Source organism: Coturnix japonica, chromosome 8 (genome assembly GCF_001577835.2).
Source record: "Coturnix japonica isolate 7356 chromosome 8, Coturnix japonica 2.1, whole genome shotgun sequence".
In the NCBI taxonomy this organism is placed as follows: Eukaryota; Metazoa; Chordata; class Aves; order Galliformes; family Phasianidae; genus Coturnix; species Coturnix japonica.
The window spans coordinates 20,163,182-20,181,107 of NC_029523.1; the positions used below are offsets into that span (position 1 = coordinate 20,163,182).

At 39.5% G+C, this 17,926-nt stretch overlaps 1 protein-coding gene across 1 annotated transcript in view; it reads right to left on the reverse strand.

The window, feature by feature from the left end:
• The window catches only part of SPATA6 (spermatogenesis associated 6), a 37,800-nt gene extending 31,280 nt beyond the window's left edge, over positions 1–6,520 (reverse strand). Inside the window, exons 1-4 of the mRNA XM_015870510.2 lie at positions 6,348–6,520; positions 2,631–2,768; positions 1,002–1,050; positions 228–269 (exon numbers count right to left, since the gene is read on the reverse strand). Coding sequence (XP_015725996.1) covers positions 228–269; positions 1,002–1,050; positions 2,631–2,768; positions 6,348–6,395 — 277 coding nt within the window. The 5' untranslated portion in view covers positions 6,396–6,520. The remainder of the gene's footprint in view (positions 1–227; positions 270–1,001; positions 1,051–2,630; positions 2,769–6,347) is intronic.
• Positions 6,521–17,926: the final 11,406 nt, after the last annotated feature.

A 17,926-nucleotide genomic window follows, 5' to 3' on the forward strand; every position in this document is an offset into this window, starting at 1 on the left:
AAAATATTATCACAATCCAACATGGCAAATTTCAATATTCGGTTGCTATTCTATTTCAAGAATGAGATCCTCTTGATCCATTAACATTTCATATTCAGAGAACGATTTGTTGAAATGCTTCCTATTTTGTTTTTGTGTTGGAAAAAGTGATTGTGCTGTAACGGGCAATGTCCTTAGGGAAATTCACCTATTAAACTGCATAATTTATGAAGAGACTGATACAATACCTGGAGGAACGAGCTGTATTAGTTCAAGCACTGCTGTGTCAACTAGAAAGGAAGAAAAGTTTCTCTTTAAGTTAAAAAACTAAAATGAGAAGTTACTTAAAGAAAAAACTGCCTATTGATTGATAGCACTGTGCACAGAGAAACCAACAATAAGAGCAAAGAACAACTTGCCTCAGTACTACAGCTGAACACAATGGCAGCAGTATACAAAAGGCAGCTCTTTCACTAAGAATTTGTTGAGTTCTACCTGTTTACAAGTTTGTCCTTGGAAAATATCTTGTAAAGATCATGGAAGCTTAACCACTTTTTCAGCTAACTCCCTGTATCAAGGAGCATATTCATGCAGTTTGCATGCGGCGCTGTCTCACTAAAACTCATTATGCTCCAATTGTGATAAGACTGCTTACAACAGCCATATATCATTTTCTTAAATATATACATCCACACAAAGTTTCACATGAAATTAATCAAATAAGTAGACAGGAAACTATTATCTGTCTGGATAAGTAGTTGGATGTCCTGCTAATTAGGACATTTTACCCCTTCTCCTGTTCTAAAGCATACAGTATACATTTTAAAGGCATTTTCTTAGCAGCATTTTGGGTAAGTTGGTACTATCCAAAAGACAGCAAGGAACTTATGCCTATACTGATAACAAATCTGTTACAAAATCGCTAGTACTATGGTCCTCGTTTATTTAGTATCTAAAGCTCTATATTAGCCCATATGCCTATAACATTAATACACACAACACGCATAAAAAGCAGAACCTACCTTCTAGCAACTCCACGAGGTCTCCAGGATCAACTATATTAGCAAATGTCTGGAAAGTAAATAAATATTAAAGAAAAAACAAAACAACACCACAGCATAATATAACAAATATATATAATTATATATTAATTATATTATATCAAATATAACTCTGAGGGAAGAAAAAAAAAAACTAAAAATCAATATTCTTCCTTGCTTCAGATGGTTGTGAAGAGTTTTATCCCTGTTGGAAAAAGAAAGGAAGCTGAAATTATCATTTGACACACGATCAAGTTCATTGAAAGCTAGCAGTTCTTGTCGGATACGTTTTAGCCATTTCAGGGTTACCTGCCCATATTTAAATTAAGAGCTATTGTGAAGAGCTGAAGACTCAGAGGAAAGTACTGTCTGAGAAAATTTCAGGAGAGAAAGATAAATTACTGAATGCATTAGAATTCTGAGAGATGAAGAATATGTTCTTTAATGTCAGTTACACTTTAAGCTTAACTTATTCGTGCACAGAGTACTGTTCAGATATTTTTTTTGTTTTAAATTAATTGCATGGCAGGAGATGGCAAGGAACTGGGGAGGAATTCCTGCAAAAAACATTTCAATCGATATTAAGCACATAATGGACTTCCCTGTAATTCTGCACAAAGCACGAAGTGGTATAAATCACTTCGCTGCTCCATACACCAAACACTTGAAAATACCAAAGCACTGTTACGCCACAAGTACCTTGATCCATTCAACAGCAATTTGTAAGAAAATAGTTATTACTCCAGCTTTCTTGTTAAGCTCTTTTCTAAGTAAATAAAATCTGGAGCCCTGGAATTCCCCTAAACTACAAGAAAAACACCATTTAGCACATTTTCCTTGAGTAGACCATGGGATGTTTGCCTTTAAAGAAATACTGTGTTCTTTTAGAATTCTTTTCTCCATTCTTCAGTGGTTGGTAAAATTATCACTGTTTTTATATCACCTACATCACAAGAGTATCACTGATGTTTACTCAGTCTGGTTTTCAAAGAGCAGGGGGATGTTTAAAGGAAAAGAACTAGAAAGGGCAAAGTATTATTATTCACAAGTAGTCAAGAAACCAGATCATATCTGTAAGATACTGTATTTCATTACCCCTGTGGTACTAATAATGAAGCTAGGAGGGACTCAGAATATGTGATAAACAACTACAAATTAAAAGGGCAGAGTACTAACTTGGGAATTCTGGTGACAAACTATGAATAAAGGATCTCAAAAGGAAAACAATGTCATCAAAAGGGTTTGAGCAGCTATTCTATCTTTCTACTGATTATGTTGACTCCCCCACACCTCATAGTTTGTGTTACACTTTGCCATCATTTTAAAAACAATAATATTTAGTTCTTTCCAAGCTAGGAAAACAAATACTGAAAAAAGACAGTTCTTAACAAATAAACACCTTAAAAAAATAATAGTCTTCAATATGTTTTTTTTCTTGAGTCACTGCATGGGTAATATAGTTGCTCACCTCTCTTGCGCTAAAGAGATATGGGAGTTATAATACTAAGGATTCCTCGGTGTGATTACTTGCACATCAGGGTTCTGCAATGAGCTTTTGTGTGTATGGGATATGTTTTATTTGCCTTGTATCAGCATTTGACATTATCCTACCTTTTCAAATACTAGTTTTTCTTGAAAGAAAAGTGGAAATGCTGCAGGGACGGCCCGAGTTTTTTTGTATTGCCCAAGTATAGTGACAGTGAGATACAGCTCCTCTTTGTCTTTTAGCACCACTCCGGGGCAAGTTATCTGTAAAAAGAACACATTCATTAAACAAACTGAACTTTAGTTAAAGAAGTAATAGCTGTTTTCAGGATAAAAATGAAATGGTCAAGGCTGAAACTGTTGATTGCTGAGAGTCGGAGTGGAAACATTTCTTTCCTAAAGGAGTTCTGTTTGTACAGAATGACAAGGAAGATTTGTCACTCCTTTAAAAGACTCAAGAACAAGTTTCTACTGTAAGTAAACACAATCCACTGTCTTAAAGCAAAACTAGAAGTAGTACCCCTGCTCTAGACCTGTACAGTTAAATGCACGTACAGACTATTAGAGTTAATCAAGGGTCAGATCATGCTCTAAAAGAAGATTGATGGAAGACTAGAATGAAGTTTTCATGATGCAACAATACAAAATAAAAAAATCCAATTGTAGCCTACATAATGAGTGAATTAAGCTGGTAGGTGTATATTATTCTATTGCCATACTCCACTCAGTCATCAAAAGAGAAAGGTTTATTTGCAAATAAAACAATTGAATTAACATTACATTTTAATGCGTAAATGAGAAAAAGTAGATGTGCCATTCCTATGGGGGGGTATGTCACACAAATTGTTACAGAATTTTGGCCATCCAGGAGAGTATTCAAGATAGGAAAGACCCCTAATTGGGCTGCCAGATATTGTCACAAATCTTTTAATTTTCTCTGGCCAATTCTCACTCATCTATTAAGAAGTCAGTACACTTTTAAAGCTCTGATGAACATCAGACATTCTTAATTGTGTTTCCACTGCAATGATGTACACAAATCACTGTTAGCTATTTTCTCCAAGCCACGTGTTTTTTATTCTATTACCCATCCAGAGAATTGTCACCTATCACTTCATTTCTGCCGCTCACTTTTTATAGCGGTAAAATAAATATGAGGTTGTCTCTTCTAACATAAGGTTGCTGCAGAAAGTGTTCAGGCTTTCAATTGTGAGGTACAAAGACAAAGGAGCAGAGTGACAGGAATTAAAATAAGTGCTTTGCTTACAGTCCCTTACTCCCAAATGAACATTTTACTTGAGAAATTCTTGCCGGAGCTAAAACAAAATTACATAAACAGCAGAACAACAACCTCCAGTGGAAAGAAAAATAACAAAAAACAATGTGTTAGAGATTATTATAGAAACAGCCTAAGCTAAAAAAAGTAAAACGTTTCTATTCATAACTATGCCAGAAAAGAAAGAAGTTTCTATGTAAGTTAGGAACTTCAATATTGCAAGAGAAGTACCAGAATAATGGATATCCTGACTGAAATAGACCACCAATCATTAAACAGCTTCATGACAGTGGCTACAAGTGCTAATAAGAGTGAGTAAAGCAGAGAGATTTCATTCATACAAGGCAAGATTGCCCCAAACTACACGCTAAAACTGCTATTAGCTTGGCCGGGGCTTTTCCTCTTGAATTTACAATTCATTTTAGCCACAGCTCTGCACCCTGCAGAAGGCAAATGGAAGAAAAGAGAAAGGTTTGAACACATCAGACATAGCAAAATTGCAAGCAACAGTTTGGGGGATATGTATTCTGGTTAGCTTGTGAAAGTAAGATCTTACAAATCAGCACGTGTAGAAACTTGTGCTTCTACAGTATTATAGATAAGCAACACAAATCATTGTCCAGGCTGGAACACCATGTCTACACGTTCATATAACTTTAAACCAGCTCCAGTAAAACAACTGTACCTGTATATCCACAGTCCATGAAATGTGTTTGGTAATATACGCTGCATGGAGCTGTCGAACACTGAAGAGACAAACTGAAGTCTTTAACTGACTGCAAACCTTACAGGCAGGATGATGAACCATTTTAAAAATGGTAAAAATATTATAATTATCAGAATTAACTGCTCTTAGAACCAACCAAAAGTGCTATTGAATAGGAACAACTGTCACCATGTGCAGTTCCAGAAGGATGAAAACATGCCATGTCTGGTGCAGGGACACCACGGATTGCTGTAAGGCAATAATTGAATTCACCTCATGGAAAGGAACACAATTCTACTGTTCCAACATCCCATACATTGTTTTTTTTCCCCCTCATACAATCAATCTTCAAATTACATCATGTATACGCAACCAAGAAGAAAGGTTGGGCCTGAAAGATCCCTTGAGTAGCCTATCACCACCAAACAAAGTGTTCTGCATGAAAGGCAATGGACAGCACTAATTTCTGTGGAGTGCAAGCTTAAATAAAGAATAGCCCTTTGGACTCACGAGTTACAAAAATAATCTTCTCAGTATGAAGAGATGCCATTTTAGTTTCCTTACCTGACAGTAATCCACAATGCTATTAATTCATCTTAGTGCTTAAAACTTTACATACTTTGCTGCCACATTTGTGAATTCTCCAAGTAGCAATGACATGAAGAATAATGTGAATTTCATTCTGTTGCTACATGAGCAATCTAAATGCCAGCAGCAGAGGTAGGAACCAAAATTAGTCTCCGAAAACAAATAACAATGAAAGCTCAGTCTGAGCAATCATGAATAATTCAATTTAAACTAATGAGAGGGTAAACCAAATATGGTTTTAAACTAAGGCCTTCAATTTTAGAAGAGCAGCCTTTCAGAAATGAAAAAGACTGTCCATGAAATAAACCAAAGGACTCTTGCATTCCAGATAGAAAAAGACCTTGGAACTTAGATTAAGTCCAAAGGAACAAAACCAAACTGGAACACATATCTTAAAGCAAGAGAAAATAATACAACAGAATTTCTACAGGTTTACAGGAGGCTACAGAAATATGCAGAGCATCGGAAAAGAACCAGAAGTTGAGGAAAGAAAGGGTGACACCTCTGAAAAATAACAGCTGTGAGGCACCTTCAAGGCAGAAAAAGAGACCTGAGCAAGTATAAACTCATCAACCAGAATAATAAACATGAAATAATAAAGGGCACGGAGGCAAATACGAGCAGGAAAAAAAAGCCCAGCAACATGCATTTAATAAAGATCAGACAAGCAAAATCCAGGCCTATTTTCTGGGCAAAGGATATCTAGCTTTATCTGGGCATCAGTAATGTCATATGGTGCCATGTAAGATATTACTACCTATGAAGTTAATAAGAAAGTCCTATAGTAATACAGGACTGGCCAAAGGACAGCATCAGTAACGTGCTGAAGTGGAGAGCATCAATTAAGGGTTGCTATTAAAAATATTCACCCATATATGCTGGAATCCACATCTTTAAACACTATATTGACCCAAATCAAAGAACACTCATGAAGTTTCCCAATAAGAACTCAGAAATCAGAGACCATGAGAAAGACAGAGAGAAAATAGCAATGAGAAATGAGACAGACCTGCTGTGTATATAACAACATCTCACTGTGTTAAACAACTGCCTAACCATAGTGTAGCTGTGAATGGTTTAACACTAAGATATAAAAGCTGAATTTTGGACTGTTTTTCGTTTTGTTTTGTCTTTTTTTTTCCCCCCTGATACCATCTATGGTAACTATGAGACCCTTTGAAACACTGTATCCAATACAAACTCCTTCCGGAATGAAACAAGAGCGGCTCTCACACAGCGGGTAGGCCGGAGGAGCCACGGCCCGGACACTCACCGAGCGGATCTCCAGCTGCAGGACGCAACAAAGCACCTTCCGCGGCATGGAGCGGCCGGGCCGGGCCGAAGGAGTCGGCTCCCGACCCGAACCCGAGCCGCGGGCCGGACACCGTTGTCACGGCAACTACAACGCTTCTACATCCCACTATTCATGCGCACAACGCCTGAGGGAGGGGCGTTGAGGAATCAGCCTTTAGGGCGGCGCACAATTGTCGTCACTCCCATAGTGTATTGCGCCTCAGCTCCTTCCTACAAGGAGGAAGGAAGCTCCTTCCTTCCTTGTGTCTCTCTTTCTTTCTTCCTCTTCTAACTGCAGTTCACTGCAGCCTCAGACTGGGAGGGGTTTAAGCCTTTAGATAATTCCATATTAGAGCAGTTGGAGAGAGGACAAGCAGCTCAATGTGCCAATAACTGCTTCCAAAAGAGGGCAGTAGCACAAATGTATCCCACAAATGTTTTAATTTCAACATGTAAAGGTGTGATGATAAAAGGACCAGCATAATAGTACCTGAAGGGAACTTACTCCCAGGAGGGGAGTAAACTCTTCAAAAGGGCTGACAATAGCAGGACACGGGGAAATGGTTTTCCCAGTTAAAAGAGGGAAGATTTAGGTTGGAGAGTGGTTAGGCCCTGGAACAGGCTGCCCAGGGAGGTTGTGGATGCCCCGTCCTTGGAGGTGTTCAAGACCAGGTTGGATGGGGCCCTGGGCAACCTGATCTAGTAAAGGTGTATGTTTGGTGGCCCTGCTAGGCAGGGGGGTTGGAACTGCATGATCCTTGAGGTCCCTTCCAACCCAGGTCATTCTGTGATAATAGGAAAGTGCTATGAAAGAAAGAAAAAGATTGCTCACCTATAGCAGAAGATTCCAGGTTTGAAGAAGAAAGCTTCACCAAGGATGGCTCTCCACACAGAGAACCTTCCCCTGTCATCATCAGCCCTTAAATGAGGTCCAAGGTTCCTTAAATGAAGCCAGGCTCCACCCCTTCTCTCACAGAGCTGAATTGCCTTCACCTGTGCTCCCAGGACTCACCTGGTCCTTTCCCCAGCTGCTCCATCAGTGGTGCAGGCCGTGACTCAACAGCTCCCATAGAAGCACTAAGTGATTGGGAAGGAATCACCATTCTTAACATGTTTTGGTTTTTAATTAATACTATACATATATATTAGAGACACCTGAGCAATCAGCATCTCCACAGTTCTTGGACACCTTCAGGGATAGTGACTCCACTACCTCAATGGACAGTCTGTTTCAGTGTAATACCAATACACATACTTTTTGGAGGGATAAATAATGTATTAAAGATTGTGAGGTATGAGATTTTATTATGAGTGGCCATATAAGACCAGAAGACAAATAAATGCTGAAGTAAAAAAATGGTATCATGTTTGTGATGAAAATTCAACATCTACGTGTAGTGACCTGGAATAGAAATGCTTTACAACCCTTGGAAAAGGAGTGCAAGACAAGGCAGTAAGTCTCTCTGCAGTGATAAAAAGCAGTGAGTTTCAACCCTTTTCTCTGGTAAACCAAGGATAACCTGGGAAGGCTGGGTGGACAGTCAGCACTGAGATGCTTCTCCATTCCTCAGATCTTCAGACATTCTCCATCTCACCACACTGGACCTTGGAAGGGAAGGATGCTGCTGCAGTGTTTTTCCTGTCCAGCCTTGTCTGCAGCATTGTGAGATCCATCTGTATCTCATGGTCATGATGAAGTGTATGGTTTAGTCAAACATTTGCACTGCAAGAACAGTGATGCAAGGAAATCCTGTCTTTCAGCACAAAACCATTTGCTAATAACCAAAATCGATAAGCAAAACCACAAAGGGCATGCCACTTTAACAGACCTGAGGTTTTTACTGCTATAAAGTTTCCCTTCTGTGAAAATGAGTGAATTCCTTTGCTTTTACAAAAGTAAATCTTGGAATCCTTGTAATAGAAGAGCCTGAAAGGCAGCTTTGCATTTTTGTTAATGTTGTTTTTCAGTCTTTTCCATTTAAAATCTTCTTTTCCAGTCCTCAGCCCTTCTGCATATCTTCAATTTCATCAAAATACTCAATACTTAAACTGTCAAAAGATTGAAGTTATACTGGTTTAAGATAATTATCACAACAATTCTACCCTATTTTTGCAGTGGTCCTCAGAATCAGGCCTCAATAAGTTAAGCATATAGGTATATGTTACAACATGGGTGAGGTGGGAAATGCACGAGAATCACAGATGCAAACAATGGATATTGCAAAGTCCAGAATCTAAAAAATACTGTGGATTAGAGAGAAACAGATCAGATAAGACTGGAGATCAGAGATCAAATCTAATGTCACAGAGTGTGTCAGAGGTTTGCTTCTGGTTAAGAAACCATGAACGTTTCTCTCTGTAAACACGGGAAGCATTACACTGGGTACAAAGTGGTATTTCATATTTATTCTGGCCATAAGAATGAAGGAAATAAAGGAGCTTTCCACATTTCTCCTCCTTCTACTGCGGTTCTTGTAAGTGTGTTGTCAGAGAGCCATTTCTTCCTACTTTTAAGACCTTAATGTTGTTGGAGCAGCCTAAAAAGACCGCAGCCTACGTATATCAAGTGCTTCTATTTTAGATAACATCATAGAGTGTGATTGTCTTGTCATAAATAACTGTGGAGAATTCCAGGAAGACATCTGCTCAAATAACAGCAACAAATTATGAGATATGGAAAGATTTCCATATTAGAAAAAGCAAACAAACAAAACATTAAGACTGCTTTACTTTGGAGAGGAGAAAAGTAAGATGTAATACAAAAAAGGTACATAAGGGACTGAGTAATTTGTAGAAATGTGTTTTTCTATTTACCCGTGCCTATTTATCCTTTCAAAGGACACAGGCAATGAAATTAAAAGACAACACAATCAAAACTGATAGAAGAAAGTACTTTAGATAGTGGAACTCATTATAGCAAGCTGCATTCACTAGTGTTCAAAGAAGAATCAGAATGCTTTAGAGACCCTGTAGGACAATACCCACACGCATTACTTTTTTTTTGATCTTCTCACTCACTGCTAGGTTAAATGTGCAATTCACAAGTCTGTTCCTGTGCAAAGAATTGTAGTCGAGGAAAACAGCCAAAAAAAGTTAAGACTAAACAATCCCAGTGCACTATAGAGCAGAGCTGGAAGAATTTTGTAATGTGAGGGATTCTAATAGGATCTAAGGGGACTAAAGTGAATTGCATTACTGCAGACAGTAATGTAACACGGAAGGTAGACTGTTGGATTATTGATGAGGACAGAGGATGGAGATTACCTGAGGGTGTCAGCACACTCTTCACAAAATACATTTTCATCTAATCTTTCTGCTTTAAAGCAGGAAAGAAGTTGCTCAGAAGTTAGCATTCATTAATATCCATTGCTTTAGAAACAGACCACAATGGCTCTGTCGATCCCATCATGGTGTGGTGTATTACATTCATCTTGCTCTTTCCTAGCCTGCAAGGACTCCATTGGGCAGAGCTCTCAGGCTTCCTCGATGAACCTACAGGTTACTATGGGCAAAAGGCTGCCTGGTCATTTTGTTCTGCTGGGGAAGCCATGACCTTTCTTACCTGCGTCCTCCCAATCTCACTCATGCCTACTGAAGAACACTTTACACCATGCAGCTGGAGAAACGGCACCTCTCAGCACATTTCACCGTGGCTCAGCCATAGCAGAGTGAATCTTCTGTGTTGCTGCTAAGCCAAAATTCACGTGGTTGGTTATGACCATTGACCTTCACTGATTCTTGATGGAAGTCATACCTGCGGTGGAGAAAGAAACAAATAAGGCAGGCTACCCAAAGACACTGAAATATTCTTAACATGTAAGCTGTTTTCCAGGTCTGCTAAATTCTTTCTTGACTGGCTTCAGCTAAGAAAGAAATCAAATCTGATTTGATTACAGCCACTAGAGGAATATTCCAGATCTTGAATTCAGCCATGGTAATTGGAAACTTTCCTTGTAAAAGAATGATCTAAATTCATCTAAGAGATAACTTCAATGCATTCAGTTTTATGAATTCACAAATGGTACAGATACAATCAGCCAATACAGTATTAGATTTATACCCCTAGAAAGTTCCTGGGCTCTCCGTTAATCAATTCAAAAGAGGTAATACTTTCCTTTGTGTTTTAATTTTTCTTGTATTTTTTTTTAAAATTATCTTAGATGGAGGCGTTGCCCCAGCAAAGTTTTTGCCTGAAACAAAATTATTCTAACCAAGTTATAAACCCCTGAAAATAGGGGGTTTATAATGGGACTGCTGATAGACCCTTAACAATAGCGTTGTGAATTGCGCTGCTATAATTAATGATACTTCAGAAAGATTTATGGTCCTTAGACAGAGATAAAACAGAAATATCATTGCTTCTTTGCCTCCCATCATTTTATCCTCTATGAAATTTTATGCGAAATAAGTCAAATGAAAAATGTAAGCTCTTAATCTTTTCCCAGAGTCCTGTCTCTCACTTGATGAACACTTTTGTAGAATAAATTAGAGCGTTTTATTCCTTATGCATTTATGGCTTTGTATTTAAAAAGCAAAGAAAAGAACATTGTCAGGTTAGCAGAACAACGCAAGACAATGGTGGTGGAGGAAGCAGAATCTTCCAGCTCTTCTTGCCAGTCCTTCTGCCATCCCAGAGATGTGATTGTGGCCCTGCAGGAGCATAGAGCAGCTGGTGGGGCAGTGTCCAACATGGTGCCACAATGAAGGCAGAATGTTGGCACTGATGGCTCTAGATACAGCATTGACAGCTCAGTGGCCCGAGCAGGAAGCCAAAAACTGGGGCTCAATTACAGCCATTAAGTACCTTTGTGTTGATAAAATGCAAGATACTAAACAGTTATGTAATATAACTGTGAAGAGTATACAAGAGGCAGCTGGTAGAAACTGAAAGCAGAAGAATTTGAATCAGAAATCAAGTGCTGTATTTTAATACATAAATTGAGTATCCACTGGAGTCAACTCTCAAAGGGAAAGTTAAATCTCCATCTTTGACAATTCCAATGGAGCAGACTGAAGGCATGGTTTTGTCAAAACACACACAAATACAAAAAGCCACACAAAAAAGCCCCTAACCTGTTAAACAAAAAAAAGAAGTGACAACAGAATTTAATTATTGTTGTCTGTGATATCCAGGAGGTTGAAGCGATGGCCTGACTTTACCTTCCCTCTGTGAATGTTGTGACTCATAAGCATATTGAAGACTAAAGTACTGCTTACTGGGCAGAGCAGCCACAGAGAGGGCCCTAGCCAGTTTGCTCTGGAGCATTCACCCTGCAGCACATATCTAATACACAGTGCTCACTGGAAATATATGCATTTCCTGCTCTTTCTGCTACAGACAGAGTTTGGCACCAAAGAATCAGTTGCAAGAAACACTGTAAAACAAGGAAAAGGGCTGTCTGTGGGCAGCCAGGCTGAGACAGCAGGTGAAGAGCAGGCTGAGAAATTGCAGTTTGGGGCATAGGCCATCTGAAATGGCAGTTAACGCTCCATATCCATCACATCCCATTGTAGTCCCAGGTTCAGGCTTCTATTATAGCCTCATCCAGCTCGGATGGCATCTAGTCACATTTTGTTTTGAAAAGCCTTCCTGCAGTGTGGCAGGGGATTTGTCCCTCTGCCCATTAAAGTAGCAGTGTTTGAGGTTCTTCCATGTTAATTTGATTGACAGCAAAGTCACTAGAGAACCTCAAGGACTTTCTGGCTGGCTTGTTTTCCTGGTATAAATTTTAGTGTGGTGTTCAGTTACAGAAGAAAAGCTAAACATCCTCTTCAAATAACGGCTGGAGTTACTCGTTTAATAGGGTGCTCTGAGATCTGATCTCAAATTCCTCATAAATTATAACATTACACCTTTACAATTTCTCCCAATATGTCAAGAAGATTATTATTATTATTACTTAAACAAGAACTTTCAGTCTTCAGTGGAATTCACTCTGGATGGCAGAACATTTATTTTTTTCTTTGTCAAGAAGATTTGTAAAGGGGGAGGATTGTGGCTATTATTAGAGTCCATCCTAAAGAGAATCAGCAAATCCTTTAGAGCACTAGGCAGATCTGGGCTAGGGAGCGTAACAGGGTGGCATGCAGCAACAGAGAGAAAATGGAGCAGGAAGAAAGGAAAAATGGAAACCCAAAAAGAAGAGCAGACACCAATTAGAATTCTTGCAGTCTGTAGCAAGGGGTGAGTGTAAGAAGCCATATGAAAAGAAAGGGGGAGAGTGGATTAGTGTTAATCACCGACACAGGAAAGTAGGAAAGGTTTTAAATGAGCTTTAAAAAGCAAAAAAAAATTGAGTTAGCAGCACAGAAGAGAATTCCACATCAAGCAAGCGTGGGAGCAAAAATAAAATGTGAAATACCAGGACATAATCTGAGCCTAAGCAATTAATTTCTTATGGTAATTTCTGGGAGAAATGGAAGCTTCTCTCTCCCCTTCTCCCCTCTAGGGAAAGCACTATTTACCCATTTCCTTTTTCTAGTGAAAGTTTGCTTTTAATGTTAGAAGACTTCAACCTGATATTTTTTTCCCCCCCTCACTTTTCTAATGGTATATACACAGTTCAGATGATTTGCCTCTGAAGCTTCAACAGGTGTCAGAGCTGGATGGCTGGGCAGCAAGGGCAGGAGCTCTCCTTACAGATCTGGGATACGGAACATCACCTAACATACTTATGGCATCAAGGTATAAAGGAGAACAGAAGCAGTTTGCCAGTAATAAACAAAAACAGCAAAACAAAAATGAACCACACACATGAAACCGAGCAAATAAAAATGGTAGTACAGGTTGCCTGTTCTTGCACACTGCTACCATCAACAAATCCTATTTTTAGCATTGGATTTATCTGCAACATAAGAAAGAATAGCACGGTGTTTGAGTTGGTGTTTCTTTTATATCTGAATCATCATTTAAAGGTTAATGAGGAAAATAACACTGTGGAGAAAGGTTGCTCATCAGTTAAACACTTCCTTTACAAAAGATCTGTTTATTCTTAGCAGATTAGGAGTTTATCGTTTGCTATAGAAAACCTTGATCATTTCATTTTTTCCTTCCAATTTTGCTACAAGTTACAATGAAGGAGCACTATCATGAAGGGCTCTTAGTATCACCAAACTCCAACATCCATTTCTCTGCACTGGGATGTATTTTGGTGGTGACAGCAGCCCTGCTGACATGGCAGAAGAAGACACATTCTTCCTTACAGCCTCAAACCAAGCTCTGAGGGAAGAGAAAAACACAAACCTGCTCCAACTCCTCGCTCTGTGCCAGGGCTGCACGTGCCAGCTTCTCCAGCTTGACAGGACTCTCTTAACAACCAAAGTTACACATACAAAACCCACTCTGAAAGCAGGGCTTCAGGACAGAAATGCCTACACAGCTGTAGCAGCCACTTCTCGAATGTGCTGCTGCTTATGAACTGCAAGAATAATATGGTGAAATGTGCCGACTTTTGCAGTTTTCCCCTCTTTTGTTGAAACTAATGAGTCACGATTAGAGTAATGCTTTTCTGTGACTCTGAAACCATTTTGCTTAATGAGGTACTAAGTCTTTATAATTAGGCCCAGAAGGGAACTGGGACGTGGCCCCTTAAGAGCAATAATTATTTAGGTTATTTATGGTAATAAAAAATTGAAAATAGGAATTCTTCCTCAGAATGTGACTATTTATTCTTTTACATATTGCCTAACAGGCAATTACCCTATTAAGGCAACGTTTTGTTGCTAAAGACATTAATTGAAATGTAAATTAAATGTAAATCAGCTAATTAAATTGATATGTAATGAACTTGTCATGCAGGCCTTTGAGATCAGATGCATTTTGCTAATAAACAAGTGTTATAGTAGTGCCATTGCTCACTGGAGTTAAAGTTGTTTAATGTGTTGCATCTATAACACACTCCCTCTCCAAACTCAGAGGTCTGGATGATGTATTAGCAACCAGAATAAGGCCAGCGCTGGGAATTTCCTGATTATTCCCTCCAACTATTTCCTGCTTGACCTCCCTGCATAGCAAGGCCAATGCTGCACAACCCACTGCCTGCAGCCCAAGCTCCCTGTTCCTTCTGTGCCCCCAAAAGTGGTAAAGCACTTCACAAAGACTCTCACCAGGACTGACACCTGCTCTATCCAATGGCTTCTGAGGGTGAAGAGCTCAGCCAAGGGCCTGCTCCATCTTTCTCCCAGGTGTCTCATCCAGGTGCACTTCATTAGCAATTGAAGCAGATACCTGTGGCTGTGGCCAAGAAGAAAGATAAGAAAGAAAAAGGAAATGATCAAAATTTGCTTGGAGATTACGTTGAAAATGCACAAGGTGAACATTATAGCTGATGTGATCAAGTCAATCCAGTCTTAGGAGACTGAGCCAGGATAACCCTCTGTGCTGTCAGTAACAAGAAGTAACCTTAATCATTGGAGTGTGAGCTTGTGTCATACTGGAAATAAAGGGGAAGGGCTATGAAACTACCAGTTCTGATATGAAACTATCAGTCTTCCTGCGGCTACATTTTGAGCCAAACCCACTGAAATATCTGGGATAAATTCAAGTCCCGAGTTGAAGGAATTGTGGAGGGTGGAATCCTTCCCTCTGCCAGATATATAAACAAAACTCACTGTCTACCATCACACAACACTAAACCAAACGTCACATATTTTGCTCTTGAAAAAGCCCTGCTCAAAACTTTATAAAGTCTATTGCCCATTTGCATTAAAATCATGCAGACATTTTGTATGTGCAGTCATAAAACTGAAGGAAATGGGGCAAAAAGGGCTTTGGAAGCATAGTTTGGATGGGCTGAAATACTTTTGCAGAAAGTTTTCCTGGATGCATCATACCGTTGTTGCACCTGAGCATTCACATGTAATCGTTCTGTCTTGAATAAATCTGATGCTGCATTTGTAACTTCTTCTACCCAGAGAACCTTCCACTCTGCAATCCTTTGGGTCCAGGGTATTTAATAAACATGTCAACTACCACTCTCTTTAGCTTGAATGCAGCATCTTGTTTTTTCCTGCTGAAGAACACTCCAGTTTGAAGTTTACAGAGCAATTAAAGACCCTCACGGGGCCCCTGATATGTAGAGATTGTCAGCATATGTAGATTAGTAATTGTCAAGTTTCTCCCTAAGGCCAGAGAGCTCTTAGTCAAATTCCAAAGATCATCAAGTATTCAGATTTCAGTGGGCTTTGTTTCGTACACAACATAGTGGCATAATTAAACTACAACGCTTCTTTTCCAATAGACTTTTGGATCTGGCTATGTTTCCATTAATTTATTTTAATTAGCTATGATCGGAAAATAAAAATGAACATCATTCTAAAGCTGTAACTTTGCTGCTTCGAAAAAAAGATACCCTGGGTACAGCTTTCTCTTATAAACTGCTGGGGTTTGGGGACCACACTTACTGACGTGACTTGCAAAGACCTGATGTAGGACAAAGAACAGCAGTCCTAGGGGGAAGCACTCCACTTGCTTCTCAGCTGACGTGGGCACAGGTGATTCAAGGATGCCCCCACCTTGAACTTCATTAACCTCCTGACTTGGACTCTACCTCAAATTTGAGCATGTTCTTTAGTAGTTTCTGTGTCTTTGGATGTTGATTCAAATAGAAACTTGGGAAAAAAGAAAAAAGTTTAAAGGTAAGAAAAGGAAATTAGTTAGTTTAAGGATTTTAACAACCTCAGCCAGTGCTGTGATGGTCTGCTCCATCATCCTCATTGAGTCCCCTGTCCTATCAAGGCAGTTCTCTTCTACAAGGCGAACAAATAGATACCTAAATTTAATATTCCTTTGCGTAAGTACTGAAGTGGAATTGTGCTCACTTGCTTTGCCTCTTGAATGGTCAAACCCCTAAAGATCAAATCATCAACCTTTAAGTCTCCGTGTCCACAAACTCCTTTATGGGCTAAACATTTATTTCACAAAAATCACTTAAATTCTTCCAGTCAGTGGCTACTGCCGTAGAACTGAAGTGTCTCTTCTCTGCTTGGTACAATGTATATACATCTTACTTCGTTCTTTTCCCAAGGCCTGGTTTTGTGCTAGGGCATGAAAACTGGATCCAAGCAGCACAAAGAAAGTTTGGCTTTGAATCGTAGCCCAGGAGGAGAATCTGAAGGTAAAAGAGTCCTGATAAAAAGAAGGGAAAATAAACCTTCTCACATTTTTCCTATGATGATACTACTCAAAATTATTAATTTTGCTTGTCCTGTGTCATATCTTAAGGCAAGCTACTTTTCTGGACTGAATTGCAACGTGGAGTTTGGTTCGGTGGGCTTAACTGAAGCGTGGCTATCTGGCAAAGGCTGTGTTATCTGTAATAAAGTAACTCCTTCAAATTTACTTTCTTGATCTTGTACTTTGGTTGGGCTGCCAGAGTCTTAATGCTTGGGAAAGTATCTATCACCCAGGGGTCCTCATTTTAAAGGGCTGTAAGTTTTTAGGGGCTGGATGGCGTCATCTCTCCGCATCAATTTTGTCAATGTATTCCTGAAAGCGAGCCAGCCTGAGCTGTGTGCTAACGTCTCATCTCTTCTTCAGCTGATGGCAGTCCTGGCTCAGCGAGATTTCACTTTTCCTCGCTGGACTCTCCTTTCCCTGCCCTCCCTAAGCTATATTTTCTAAGCACCAATTTCACTCCAAAATTAAAGATGAAATTTAAAGATTAAGGGCTGCAGGCTTTTTTTTTTTTTTTTCTTTTTCTTTCCCCCCAAAGGCATTTTGATGTCTCATACTCAGTGATTGAGTCAGGTATCTAAAGCATCCAGAGCAATCTGGCCCCGATCCCAAATTACTTGATGTAAAAGGCCAATTTGACTTTTAAAACACTCTCCATTTTAATCGCCTACTGTGCAATTAGTAGCACACATAACAACTGCATTTTACACAGCATGGGTTGGCCAGGTGTAGAGCAGTGTAACAGTTCCCCACTACCTTGCTTGGATATCAATGCCAGAAATACCGCATACCACGTGTGCCAGTCATAGTCCCAACCAATTCCAATTACTTCAGTAGTCTGACTCCAAATTCAGACGTACAGTGGTATCACTTAGGTCAGCATGCAGAACACAATTCCTTATCTTATGAGTAAAACCACTTTAGTAACTTGAAGGCAAAACTGCACATCATCCAAGGAGAAGAGGTGAGAGCTCTGTTAGTTATTCTTCTCATTGAACAAAGGGATTAAGATAGTGTCTCTCCTGAAGAGCATTCTGTTATAGTGTATTTGTAAATTAGAAAACAAAGAAGAATGGAGGGGCCATTCCTGCAATAAGCCTTGTGTGGGAAGTCCTTAAACAAGTTTTGCTGGGCTATACTGGAAGCAATGTCAGGGCTGAACACTATGGCACACACTCTGCCAAACTTCCCACATACAGCCATACCAGCCCCTGTCCCCTGTGTAAGATAGATGCAGTGGAAAGTTGGGTTCAGACTCTGGTTTTAGTTGAATTCAGTTCACCATTCTGCATAGTAATGTGGGACACGTGTTCTCACTACCTGCACCCATTTCCAGGGTGCCATCCCTGGAGCCCACACACACAAGGCATCAGTTTGTTCCTTCT